The following is a 14,816-nucleotide window of genomic DNA, read 5'->3' on the forward strand; positions in this document are numbered from 1 at the left end:
CCTACACAGAATTTATAAGATGAGCTGATTGATCAAGGGTTCCCAACCTAATAGCCATAAACCTGTTCGGGAAACGAGTCACCTGCTTGACTAGCATATGTTTGCTAATACCAAGAGAATAAATACCTACAGAAAGCTAAGCAAGTTATATCAATTTTTTTATTTAAATAAGCAAGTTCCACGTTAAAGCTCAAAACCCCCTTGATCCCTTTAAAATGACAAATCATTAAAAAGATTTTACTTATAAAACCAAAACTAACAGCAGCTGAATCTTTTATGTCCAACATATTTATATTACTATATATATATGTACTAAATTTGCAGGTACAAAGAGTTTTCAAAGCTGTTCCACACTATCAACCTGATTTTGACTTTTTGGGACTAACCCCACCACCTTCAGCTGACTTCTCTGCTGGTCTCTTTTTTAACCCTTTCATTTTCCGTGTCTGCAGTTTACTAAGATCTTGCTTCTGCATGTGGATTCGACCATAAGTTGTACCAAACACATCATGGGATATATTCTTTTTCTTCTTAGGCTGTAAGGAAAGAAAAACATTAGTATTTCCGAGTAGAGAGTGCCCAGGGGCTTTGGTGAGAAGCCAGATATCTGGCCTTGCCATCACTGCATTCACCAGTAATTAAAACTACCAAATCAAGTGCCTAGAAGCAAGGCCACACACATTGCTTGGAGCTTAGAGATTAAGATTTTGTTCTGTTCTTATATGCTACTAGAGGAGAGTCTGTGCACCAGCTGATCACAACAAAAGTGCTGTGGCCCCAGAAATATCAATTGGCCTATATAAAAGTAAATTTTGGTTGAATATACAAGAATTTAGCTTTTGCTTAATTCCAGATCTACCTGTGAAGAAAATATACTTTCCAAGGTACATACCTTCAGGGCTTTTGGTTGTTTTAAGGACAGCTTATAAAGGTCATCTGAAGCTAAATGTGTCCTCCTCATAACCAGATCTAATGAAGGTCCCATCTCTTCCAGTTCAATTCGTGGTATTTTACAGCCAGATTTCTTCAGAAGCACCCTAGAAGGGAAAAGCAAGCAAAATACAACATTGCTTTCTGTGAGAAAGATTCATCCATCTTCCTAAAGGGCAGGTTCAATCCTGAAGTTCGGAAGACTATTAAAAACAATTGCTATTGCTAACTTTATTGTTGAGAAAGATGTCTGTCAGTAATAATTTACAACATATTAAATCTGTTCCGTCACAATTTGAACACACCCAAAAATATAACCTGGCTAAGGTCACTTATTTTTTTAATGAGTCTAATATTGTCAGTATTACTGTTAAAATTCAGTCCCAGTACCCTGAAAGCCATATCACTCCTCAAATTCAAAACAGTGCCCTGGGTATTAATAGACAACAAAAATATTTACTATCATTTACAGCAAAATAATTAAAGCACTAACCCAGAAATTTTTTTGTTTGTTTTGAAGAACAAGATTGATAAAAGTGATTTGGAATTCACCAAATCAATTCACACCACCTTATTAATCCAACCACACGAAGGAGCGATCCCCCTGGCTGGAAGGGGGGGTTCAAGGAGGAAGTAGCAGGTTTAGGGCTTACGCGTTTTCCTTCTGCTGTACAGGTTACTCTGTGTCATGCTGGAACCCCTCAACACACTACATGTTTCAAACGCTGCAACCTATTGCTCAAGCCAGTTCCATGACACAACTAGGGGCTACTTTTGGGGGAAAGTTGACAAGTGTACCAAAAAGCAAACAAATAGATAAAACACATACTCACTTATAGCTTCGCATGTAAATTTTCCCATCTAGAGCTGTGAAATGCAGAACGTATTCTAAACCAGCCAGACGAATACTGGGAACACTAGGACCTCTGAAGAAATCTGAAATAATATTTAAAAAGAATAAATGCCAAGTTTCTTGGCTGAAAATCAAACCAACAGATGACTATAACAAATTGGTTTATTTCATAAGGGACCAGCATCACATGACTGAAGTAAACTCCTTGCCTATACAGATATTTTTACTGCACCTGACTAAGCAAGGCTATAGATGGGATGGCTCTAGAAAAGCCAAATCTGTAAGTTTAATGGGAACATTGTGAAATAGCCACTACCTAAAACTGCAGCCCTGTGAAAACATGGGAGAGAAACTTAACACTCTGTGAAGAAAGACCTGGGAGTCCTGGTCAATAACAGGATGACTGTGAGCCAGCAATGTGCCCTTGTGGCCAAGGTAGCCAGTGGCATCCTGGGGTGCATCAAGAAGAGCAGGGCCAGCAGATTGAGGGAGGTCATCCTGCCCCTCTACTCTGTCCTCGTGAGGCCCCATCTGGAGCACTGTGTCCAGTTCTCTCCCACCAGTTCAAGGACAGGGAACTGCTGGAGAGGGTACAGCAGAGGACTACAAAGATGATGAGGGGCCTAGAACATCTCTCTTACGAGGAAAGGCTGAGGGTTTTGGATCTCTTTAGTCTGGAGAAGAGAAGACTGAGGGGGATCTGATCAACACCTATAAATACTTAAAGGGTGGGTGTCAGGAGGATGGGGTCAGTCTTTTTTCAGTGGTGCCCAGAGACAGGGCAATAGGAAATGGGCACAAACTTGAATAGAAGAAGGTCCATCTAAGCATGAGGAGGAACTTCTTCACTTTGAGGGTGGCAGAGCCCTGGAACGGGCTGCCCAGGGAGGTGGTGGAGTCTCCTTCTCTGGAGACATTCCAAAGCCGTCTGGGCAAGCTCCTGTGCAACCTGCTCTGGGTGAATCTGCCCTTGCAGGAGGTTGGACTAGATGATCTCCAGAGGTCCCTTCCAACCCCTACCATTCTGTGTTAGCTCCTGCACTGGTAAAACCAAGTACGTGTAGAAATCCTAACAGGAACACAGGGACTTCCCAGAGATAATTTGGTGGCAATACACACGCTACCTAAAAATAAATGCCTGGAGGACAGAATATGTACTTTCAGAGCAGTAACTTAGTTTTCTTAAGCTAACTGAGATAATTGCATTGCTTATTCTTCTAAATATTCAGCTCTAAAGTCAGAAAAATGAGATGTATCTTATTTTGTGCTTAGGCCAGTTCATGCTCAGCTAAACAATACAGAGAAGCCATTAGTTCAGATACCTGTTTAAAGACATCGACAAGCTGATACTTAAGATTCTTAATCAGAGTCAGATTTAAAGGAGCACAAAGAAGGATTAAAATCAGTACAAAACAGAACAAAACTGTATCTTGTCTACTCTTACCTAGATTTTGTCTCACTGACTTAGGGAAGAAGTATAAACATATTGTTTCTTTCATACCTCTCCCACAACAAAGCACTTCTTTCCTTTAGGTAACCGAAACACAGGTTAAGTACCAAATGAGCTGTCTCTAACAAAGTTCTTATATCAGGCTATGAAAAAAATACTGTGCAATCAGAGAGCTTGCAATAAGCCCAGCAATCTGTCCGACATATGCAGAGGGTGGAGAAAGAATGTGACCTTGACTGAGGGAACAAGGTGTGCTAATAAACACGACAGGGCAATGCTGAAACATAGGAGAACTGCTAACAGATGCAAAACACATCAGTCTTTTCCGTTCTGTCCCGTTTTCAGATCCCTCAGCTACTTGTCCTTTCCTCCACTACCTTTTTCAAGAGTATCAGCACTGCAGTGACATCCAAAACAAAGTCTTGCTGGCAGATATCAGCTGGAGTCTGGCCAGAAAATTTCCTTGGTCAATTAAATATTCTCTCTCCTCCTCCTGTGGGCTGAGCTTGTAGTTTGAGGAAAAGTTGCAAATAAAACTTTGTTTGTCTCTGGCATATATTTTCTCTTCGACTGGTTCTTTGTGGGTACACAAGCTTACATTTACAGTGGTTTTATTGGCAACACCTCCCTTTCGTATTTTCCTGTGGCATCATACATCTTTTCACCCACAGGATGATCTCTTCCAAACAAATGCAGGTGGTCAGGAATTTCTGTTTCCTGGCAATGCTGAACAGCTGCAGAAACCTTAGGCGTCAGTATACCTTGAAGTTTTTTTAATGTACTCTTAATTTACAACTCTTGCTTTGCTTGGACTAGAGACTTGCTTTCTCCTTTCTTTCCATTCCTAGTTCTTTCTCCCCTTGTGCTCAACACATTTCCAGAACTTCTGATTTACTTTTTCCTGCAGAGAGCTTCACAGGATCTTTCCATTTCCAGAGTAAATTTCTAAATTATTTTGGAACAGGATTCTATACGCTTCTTTTTATATCAAATCGTATCCAAAAAGCTGGTAACACTCTAACCTATGTAGCTATGGTTAGCATTAGAAGAGTTTAAACTGTATCCTAGACATTTCTCAGCCATCCCCTTTCTTGGCCAGAAGGAACCCACAAACCTTCGAAACACTCCAGAAAGTCTGTATAAGGAAGGCTGTATGAAGAACAACCTGACAGTCAACCTAAAATTGTAGAGATCTCCTGGAAACCAACATTTTAGAAAGAGTATAAGCAAGTCACGTAGCACTTAGCCATTTTTAAGATGAAATGGGTGTGCAATAACAGAACTAGCAAGCTGGCAGTGTTGTAAGAGACGAAACATTTTATAAACACAAGCATAAGAAGTTATTAGAATTTCATGAACTGCATTCCAAGAACTGAGATTGTAAATTAATTCCTACACTACCACATCAGTAGGCAACGAAAACCAAAAGAGAAAAGAACGGGATGTCTTCGTGTTCCAGGTCTCTGAAGAAAAATGCAGCTGCCATTTATTTCTCCTAAATAACTTCTTGCACTTCACAATTTAAGCAAGCTAAAGGGTTTGGTTACCATGAAGACAATAACTCACCCTCGCCTTTAATTTTACACTTCTGTAAGATGATATTACAAACATGCATAAACCCTTTTGATACCACAGAGGCCAACGAGGCTTATTTGTTCACCGGCCTAACTGGCATCATATTGCTTTGGCAACAAGAAGCTGTTAGCGAATTAATATTCCCTCTGGGATCCCAACAACACTGCTACAGTAACAAAATATTTGCTGTTGTTGTTATAAAGACATTTTTCTATCTTTCTTAGCCACAGAGTGGCAGCTTAAAAGCTCTATCTTTTGCAGGGACAGAAAGAATCAGTTCTTCCCTATCAGTTAAGGACAATTTTGAAGCAGGTCAAATTATCACCCAAATGATTTTAATTAGTTAGTGATACCTTCAAGCCTTAAACAGCTTGACTCCTTAACCTTCTCCTTTGTCTACTGTTTTGCATCTAGGTATTTCATAGAAGTCAGCAGAACATTAAGACCTAGAGTTCTTGGAGTACTTTCAAGAAGAAAGATTGGGTGTCGAATTGAGTACCTTCAACTGCAAAGTCATTAAAGGCAAATAAGTAAGAGAGGAGAAAGGACAGATGAACATCAGAAGAAATGGGACACGAAAGACTAGTTAGTTATTTGACAATTAATGATGCATGTCTTCCATTTAAGGTATCGAGCTGTTTGATCATGGGGTGTACGAGCACATCTGGATGCCGATCACCAGCGCTGTGCAGATGTCTGAGCATCACACACCTCAGAAAATAATGCACTTTCTTCACGCAGTGTAAGTATTTATTAACAGTAACACAAATGTGCAGTATTGAAACTCACTTATCTCTGCGTTCAATATTCACCCACCTTTAAATGTTTATAAGCACAGTTCCTAGTCTTTCATCTATCCCCAAGCACCAGTCAGCTGTATTGAGAGGATGCAAATTTTCTCCTCCCAGACTCCCTTTTTCAGTGTCATTCCAGATTAAGCATCTTGCTTTAAGGAATTATAAGAATAAGAGGAAGAAAAAAATACCTCATTTCTAAGGTCTGTTTCTAAAGAGCCCAACCAATATTTATTTTATACGAAAGGGAGGTCTTGCAAAGCTGTAAGATTATGAATTGGTAAAACCCAAGAATGAAACTGAAAGAACAAGACTGTTCTTTCTGGGCTGGTATCAGTATTTTACCAGAGCTTAAGAACAAAAAAATATCTACTTTTAGGAAACCTATTAAAAACAAAATCACCACCACCCTACTTACTGGATCTAGTTCTACCAAGCAAGGCATATTTTTTAAGCGCCAAAAGATACAGTACCATACGACTCCTATGTCCCAAAAAGCTACCTTAAGAAAACTATACTCATTTTTTATAATTCCCTAGAAAAAAATAAACCACAACGTGCTCTATCTTCCAGAGCCTCCAACCCTGAGATAGTGAAAAACGTTATGCCAGTGTGTTTACTAAGCTCCAAGCCTGCCTGGAAGTTATGACACGGCTATTATCTACAGCTCATTTTTACTGCACATGTTCGTTCCAAATACTGTATAATCAACAGCACTTCTGTTAGAACTGGTCAAATTTCCAACAGAAAATGCTTTCATTATAAAAACACAAGCTCAATGATACTGATTTGACTTTTTTTTCTAAGAAAAAACATCCCACTTTCTGAACTTTCTTAACCTCTGATTTCAAATTAGATACTTCAAAAATATTATTTGGTTAGAAAAGTGATGATCCAGTACAACTACAAGGCAAAGACTTCTCGAAAAATGCCAGAATTTTCACACAGTCAAAATAATGAATTTTAGTCAACACAAAGTTTCAACTTCAAAGTTTTTTAGGCTAGTCCTTTTTCCCCCCTCTCTAGAAGTCATGATACCTTAACTTTAATTTCATGTGACATGAAATTTACAAGTGTCTGTTCCTCTTTTCTTTCTATGCTGAACACAAGCAAACATTTATTGACAAACCAGCATTCCCCAACAGAACACATTACTACAGATTTATGCAATCCAACTGCTCAAATAATCAAACTACTGACCAATAAGAAGGCTCTTCAGTCTTCTGTATTCTTCATTTACATCGAACATGTCACCAGCAAATATCAACATAGGTTTTGTTCCTTCGGGACATTTACTGTTCTGTGGAATAAGAATTTGAAAAAGAGAACAAAAATTCAGACCATGTTAGGGAACAAATTATTGTCTTAACAGGTGGTTGGTTACCTGTTCAACACTGAACGAAAACATTCTTGTGACCTGTGATCAACAGCGACAGAACAGACACTTTCTTTCATTGAACAATACTATATGTGTAGGGAGGGACTTTGTTTCTAAATGGGTGAATTGTATTATTCTTTGTGCTGGATAAAAAAGGAGCTTCTTTACTATAAAAATGTGTAAGACAACACCTTGTAGTCAAATTAGTATTTGACTACAAATACTAATAAGAAAACTAAAATTAGAGGCAAACAATTGTCTTGTACTTCTGACATTGGAGAGCTCCTAAAAAAGGCTAAAAGTTTGATTCAGTCAATCACCAAACACTAGTTTTGGGCCACAGATACATGTACTTGATTGCAATTTCCCTGCTACAAACAGTGTTATAGATACACACTACAAACCATCTGATTTCAAGGAGATTAACCTTCATTAAAAAGGTAGTTTCTCCAATGCAGGTGCACAGTAGGATCGAGTGCAGCCTCGCTAAATTTGCCAACGACACGAAGCTGTGTGGAGCTGGAGGGAAGGGATGCCATCCAGAGGGACCTGGACAGGCTTGAGAGGTGGGCCTGTGCAAACCTCATTAAGTTCAGCAAGGCCAAGTGCAAGGTCCCACACATGGGTTGGGGCAATCCCAAGCACAAATGCAGGCTGGGCAGAGAATGGATTCTCCCTGAGGAGGAGGACTTGGGGGTGTTGATGGGTTAGAAGCTCAACATGAACCAGAAAAGTGTGCTCACAGCCCAGAAAGCCAACCACATCCTGGGCTGCATCAAAAGTAGCGTGGCCAGCAGGTCACGGGAGGTGATTCTGCCCCTCTACTCTGCATTCGTGAGACCCCACCTGGAGTCCTGTGTGCAGCTCTGGGGCCCCCAACATAACAAGGACATGGACCTATGGGAGCAGGTCCAGAGGAAGGCCACGAAGATGATCAGAGGGCTGGAGCGCCTCTCCTATGAAGACAGGCTGAGAGAGTTGGGGTTGTTCAGCCTGGAGAAGAGAAGGCTCCGGGGAGACCTTATAGCACCTTCCAGTGCTTAAAGGGGGCCTACAGGAGAGATGGGGAGGGACTCTTTGTCAGGGAGTGTAGCAACAGAACAAGGGGTAATGGTTTTAAACTGCAAGAGGGCAGATTTACATCAGATATTCGGGGATAAAACTAGATGATCTTTAAAGTCCCCTCCAACACAAACCATTCTGTGATTCACTATCCTTCTAGACTTTCCTGACAATTTACACACAGTGATGAAAACGGAGACCATTAAAATTCCTTGGTTTTGCAGCATATGAACTGCTTGATACAAAAACACACACATATGAAATACATTTTAGTCTTGCCAAAATGAGCCTACTATGGCTATAAAAGGTGAATTTTCTCTGGGTTTAAATAATCAAGATGTTAGCTCCCTGTCTGAATTAAGTGTAGTTCCCTGAAAAAACAGAATTTACGTGCTACTGAAAGTTGAAGGAATTTTCAGAATCAGCTCAGTCAGCAAAGTGACCCTCTTTGGTTCTAATTTGAGAAGAGGGATTTCAGTTTTAAAAGCCTGTGCCATCTTATATAGGAACCTCCCATAATCAGAACCTAAGAAATTTTGTAAATGTCACTATAAAAACCAAAATATCAGGAATAAACCAAGCCTAAAAAAAAGAATTTGCAAAACAAACTGCAAGCGTGCTCAAAAGAACCAAAATCAAATAAAAAGCAGAGCATGAAAATAACATTCTGGGGTACACAAATTAGCAATCCTTATACACCGCATAACAGACTTGTTTGAACAACTCCTGTCCTTCCTTCAAAGCACACAAAAAGCCAACGCACCAAAAAAATCCACCAGTAGATGTCACTGAAATACTGAAGCAGCAATTCCTTACCTTCACATCCTTTAGGGACACAAACTTCTCAACACCAAGCTCTATCATGTCTAGGACATGATAGTCAAACATGCGACCTGTGATAGTAAAAAAGAGAAAATCCAGCTATTTAGATATTCTTTGAAAACTTGACATTTCATCCAAATAAAAACCCAAGCAATACACATTACCTATTATCAGGTTGTTAGGTCGCTTCTTGTTATGAGAGCCAAACAGAAACAAAGAACAATCTGATTTCTTGGAAAAAAATTCCTACAATTGAGGAAAAGAACAAAACTCATGAGTTCCAGTTTGCAGTGTTTAAAATATTTGGTGAAGGTACACATCACAAACGTGAGTTTAGGAGCTGCTAAATCAGAAGAGCAACTGCACTCATCAGAAGAGTTTCGAGCATATCCAGGTCCACATCAGCTAAAATTGACAGCTGAATTCAAGCTTCAAATAACATTTTTTTTGTTTCCTATTGCAGTCTTAAATAAAGCCTTTTTTTTTTTTTTGCTGTTTTATCTGTAATGCCCTTTTTCATAATTCCTCATTATTTGTTTTTACATGAGATACCCTTGAACTACTTCTCCTTGCCTGAAGAGAAAGTATTTGCTAGTTGGCTGCAGTTGCAATGCCTTGTTCTCGTTACCCATATAAGCCTTATGCAGCATATTAGCTTTGCCTAACAGCTTCTGAACAACTGGTTAATTCCCTCAACAGCAAGCCTAGGAACGTCTGCCAATACCTAATGTTCTCACTCTTGGGCATGAGCATTCTACTACAGAGCACTTCACATCAATTTATTATCTGACTAAGATGCTACTTAAAACCAAGCCAGTGGTGACTATCACAGAGAAGACCTTTTCTCTAGGTGAAGGAGATAGAGAACCTATTATGGTATTTACGTCCAGAGCCAATATTACAGCAATTCTTTATGAGGAGGTCCAACTCCAAAGCCTTTTTATGCCCTGCTGCTTCTCAAGGCAGCCCCTCATTCTGTGTATCAACCGTGACTCCTAGATACACACACACAGTATTTATCCCAAAAGTACCAGAGTTTCTATACCTGCACTTAGCAGTTGTGAAGCAGAAAAAACCCCACTGCCTCTCCTCCCACCCCTGCAACAGCAGCAGCTCAGAAAGGACACTGCAGCTCTGTCCCCTGGGAGTTCAGGAGGGACACCCCCAGTAGCAATACCAGGCTGGATTAATTGCACATACAGAGCTCAGCACCGACCTCTGCCACCAGGTCCCTGAAAAATACTGACCGTAGACAGACCAAGAACAGACCAGAGGGGACTCCCCTTGAAACACTTGCTCATACAGCTCTGTTAATCACTGTGTGTTGATTAATGTAAATTCTCTAACAGCTTTATGATATTTTATTAACAAGATGCAGCAAACTCAAATGCCTCAAACATGTCCTGAGTATATTGCAACACCACATGTGCTGCAAGACTGCCCTTTAAAAATAATGCCTGTAACCAAATTAAAACAACCAAACACCTAACTTGATTTGACTTTCTATACCTTTCTAGTCTCTGATTATTTGTCGAAACAATGACCCAGCCCCATTGTTTTGAGGTTACAAGAATTAAAATTCCCTGCAGGACCCCATTTTAAAATATCAGAATGATTTTAGCTGCCACGTTTTCCCAGAAATAATCAGAAGTTTAAACCAGTGGTCAGCTAGTTCCTATATGACCGTGAAAACAAGTCATCCAGCTACAGGATTGCAAGAGGTTTAGTTTCAGCAAATAATGTCACAAATCCTTCCTCACTGCCTGCAGTAAGTTTTCCATTCCACTCAAGATATTTTATGGATGGCTGTGTTACCGTGCTTCACGCCAAAAACAGGAGAGAGGCACAACACAACTCCTCAGCATCAGTATCAACACAGACTCAGTAACTCTCTGTGCTGGTGTATCTATGCCGCAAGCACAATGCTTTTTTTTGGTCCTAACACATGAGAAATACTTTAACTCAACCATCTAAACAGCAGCTCCTTTAGCGCTCGCTAGTGGCCGCCTTCACTTTTTAAAAAAGGATCCTTAATCCATATTTAACCGAAATTGCTGATATTGAACTTGAATTCAACTGAAATTGATAGTAACCTGCTGGGTTTTTCTTCCTCTATTCAAACACAAGGAAAAGCGACAGAAAGCTATGACCCCTCTCATTTAACTATTTCAACCCATGAATTTGCCAAATGGAAAACATGTTTTTCATAAACTCTGGCACTTTAAAGAACTGACTTTTAGAAAACCAAATAAAAAAACCACTTTATACTTCATTTCATATCATTTATAACAGTGTTAGAGCCTCCTAAATTTGCCAGTCAGTTTACAGAAACATGCATTCATGGTAGACAAAGTCCCTACAACATGACAATTCTGTCTTGCAGCCAGAGGGAAAAAACACCTACTGGTGCCATAAATCAAAACACAGCCCTACCTCAACTTACCCAAACTCCCTATAAACTTAGTTTCTCATCTAGTTCCTCACAGAGTAATAGAAAATTATCCTCCAGTAAAGTTCTTCATGACTATAAGGCTGTAAAATGTCATAAGAGAAGATGTGGTTTACACTTACCAATGATGTCTGATCCTCAAAAGGCCTGGTAATGTTTTTCCTGAGAGGAAGAAAAAAAGGGAAAAAAAAAAATTAAAAAACCCAACAGGCCCAGATAAGCACTTCTAATTAGTTCTTTGCTAACATTAAGATTCTGCATTCTACTGTAAACTCCACCATTAGGGGTTCAGTTTTAGTTCAAAGCCTAAGCCACATTAATAGTGCCAGGAGTTCCTTAGTGCCGCCCCGCCGTTGCCCCTCCAAGAGCTTTCCTCCAGGTTTTCTGGCTCCTAGGGCCAGACTTTTCGACCACCACTGACACATCCTTAACAACTGCCTTTTCTTGTTTATCCAACATTAAAAGTAGCTATTCCAATTAATGTCTCTGCACTACATCTGTACAGATACTGGGCTCCCATTTTGAGCAAGACGTATCTATTGATACTATCTATAACTCAAATTTATTAGAATTTGAATATAAGAACTCCAGCCTCCCCACCGGACACAGAACCTCGCTACCTGTTTGCACACATCAGTCAGAGAAGCCAACTGTTCAAATCTGCTGAATCCTGCTCCCTAACACCCGGCACAGAACTGGGCTCAGCACCAACACCCATCACCTGCAGCTTGTTTCCAGCCTACTGAGATTGATGATGAATCTCAGCCACCTTCTGCAACCCTTTCTGCTGCTCCACCCTCACCCCAGCACCTCTGGGCATGCTTTGAAACTACCACGTGCTGCCTTTGAGTCACAGATGGCAAAGTGAGACCACTTACTTTTTATACAGAACAGCAAAAGGCTTCTTTACAGCATACTGCAAAAGACAAAGTTAAACGTGTTATCTCTGTTACACTGAAGTCCACAGCACTGGTTTTTAAAACCCAACCATTTACATGATCACAGGAAATACAGCAATTGTTTGTCAATCTAGAAAAGAAGTCCCTTCAAAATGTCTGCTCACGATACCACCCTTCAGGTTAATAGTGCTAATCTTGGTTCAAAATTAATTGCATAAATACTTATTTCTAGACACTAAGATATATTGAAGTAACTGAGAAACAGCTGAAATCAAAGCCATGTAATGGAATCCCTCTGCTTCTAGTGGCATGAGGGAAAACAGGGAGTGAACAACAAGCTGATTATCATTGGCATAAGACGGTAAAAAAACAACGAAGCAATGAGAGAAAAGAGCGAAGGAACAGCTATAATTTATTCAGGTATAGACTTAGGAGACAGGATTAGTAAACTTAAGTCTTGGAAGACCCTGAAAGCTCCATATCAGCACACACAAGCAGTTTACAGGATTCTGGGATATGACTTCAGCTGTGGGATCCAGAACCTAAGTCTCTTCTCTTCAAGTGGACTTGCAACACTTCACTTTATATACCAGACAACCATGGAAAAAATAATATCGAAGAGAATGAGCTCAAAACTTCTGACAAAGAAGAAACTGGAAGACAATCATCTCCATCGACGGGTAGGAAAGGACACCTTTGCAGTACCAGTCAAGGAACAGGGAGAGTATGGAAGTATTGATCATGCAGCAGAGAATATGCAAATTGTAAGAAAAAGAGAAAGGAAGGTACTCCTGGTGTAGCTCCAAGGGTTAAATAATTAAAGGTTGCATACTGCGTCCAATAACTTACAATGTCTTTAAGCACTTCAGTCACTGTTAAATTTGCGTTTCCTCCTTTTATGAGCATAGCATTTTTTGTGTTTTCTTTAAGTTTGGGTTCTCTCTTCTCAAGAAACCTTTTTGCTCTCTTAGTTTTAGGTTTTCTGTAAGAATGAATGAACAGTTAAAAAATTAAAATTAGTAACAACACTCAACACCACAAAAAAACAGTTTAAACTAAACAAGTTGGAACGAGCTGTGTTCCAGTAACGCAGTTACTCCAACTAATCCCAACCTGCAGAATTGCAATCCATGCTAAAAGCCAGTCTTGGATGGATGTGTTTTCCTGCCACTCCTCTTCCTCTCTGTCCCCCCATGCCCACCAGGGCGATTTTACACTCTCAGGTTTTTCAGTTTCTGCTAATTTAGAGCCACACCAGAATCCCCACAGGTTACTGACAGGCTGAACCCTTCCCTCTCACCAGCTCCTTCCCCAAGTAAGAGACTTGCATGAGAAGGAAAACAAAGTTCTGTCAACGGCACCAGCAAGAGAAGCTCCAGTAAGGCCTCTCTGTTGGCACCAACCAGAGAGCAGCACCCCGAGTCATTCAGGTGAAATACACCAGCCTCAGCAGGGGCCTGGAGCTTCTATAAATTAATAGCTACACGGCTCAAGAATCACAGAATGGTTGGGGCTGGAAGGGACCTTTGGAGATCATCTAGTCCAACCCCCATGCTGAAGCAAATTCTCCCAGAGCAGGCTGGACAGGAACGTGTCCAGGCGGGTTTTGAACATCTCCAGAGAAGGAGACTCCACCACTTCTCTGGGCAGCCTGTTCCAGGGCTCCGCCACCCTCAAAGTGAAGAAGTTCCTCCTCGTGTTTAGATGGAACTTTTTATGTTCCAGCTTATGCCCATCGCCCCTTGTCCTGTCACTGGGCACCACTGAGAAGAACCGCATTTCTCCATTAGATGAACGTAAAGCTTTTAATGTCTTCTCTGTGAAGCACTGTACTTCTTTTCTTTCAAAAAAAACCCAACCCAACGAGAAGACCCCGCACAGATACTTCCAACCGCGGACGGAGACGGTTCTCTCCAGCGAGCAGAAACAGGCAAAATCCCAACACCAGCCGGTGGGGTCACCGCCGTGACCTTCGGTCACCGACTGCCCGAGGGCGGTCTCGCCACCACCAAAACGCCGCCAGCGCTCGCTTCATCCTCCTTCCCGCCCGCCTTCCACGGGCCTTTTCTCCCTGCAGGCCTCCCCCCGCAAACCCTCTCCGCACCGCCGCCGCGCCCCGCCCCGGGCCCGGCTCACGCTCCACCGGCTCCCAGGGGAGGCACTCCCGGGCCCCGGCGAGGGCCTGACCGGCTCCGCCGCTCCCCCCGCCCCAGCCACACTCACACCACCCGGTCCAGCGCGTCCATGGCTGCCCGCCCGCCTCACGCTGCCACCGCCGGCAAACACCATCCGCTACGTCACTTCCGGCGCGGGGAGGGCGGGAGGGACGGTGCAGCCGTGCCGGGCTTCGGTGAGGAGTCCCCGCTACCTAGCGCGTGCGAATTAATTAGTACGGATGATAACGAATACCGACGCAGTTACGCAACGGTACTCGTTTCTGAGCTTACCCCGGTGCGGCAGGGACAGGCTCAGCGCCGGGCGGCGGGAGAGGGCGTTCCTAAAGCCCCGTTTCCCGCAGCGATGGAGTTGCTGAGGAGGAGCATCGCGGCTGCCGGGGCTGCAGAAGGAACGCACGCCGCAGGAACAGGCAAATCCCTAATGTGG

At 41.8% G+C, this 14,816-nt stretch overlaps 1 protein-coding gene across 1 annotated transcript; it reads right to left on the reverse strand.

The window, feature by feature from the left end:
* Positions 1-140: 140 nt before the first annotated feature.
* RPF2 (ribosome production factor 2 homolog) lies at positions 141-14,497 on the reverse strand. Its single transcript, XM_014964583.1, has 10 exons — positions 14,436-14,497; positions 13,062-13,194; positions 12,192-12,229; positions 11,436-11,475; positions 9,029-9,110; positions 8,859-8,935; positions 6,803-6,902; positions 1,764-1,866; positions 893-1,037; positions 141-536 (listed from the first exon to the last, which is right to left on the reverse strand). The coding sequence occupies exons 1-10, from the start codon at positions 14,456-14,458 to the stop codon at positions 357-359; spliced, it is 921 nt and encodes a 306-aa protein (XP_014820069.1). The 5' UTR covers positions 14,459-14,497; the 3' UTR covers positions 141-356.
* Positions 14,498-14,816: the final 319 nt, after the last annotated feature.

This window comes from Calidris pugnax, unplaced genomic scaffold (assembly GCF_001431845.1).
Source record: "Calidris pugnax isolate Ruff unplaced genomic scaffold, ASM143184v1 scaffold219, whole genome shotgun sequence".
Lineage (NCBI taxonomy): Eukaryota > Metazoa > Chordata > Aves > Charadriiformes > Scolopacidae > Calidris > Calidris pugnax.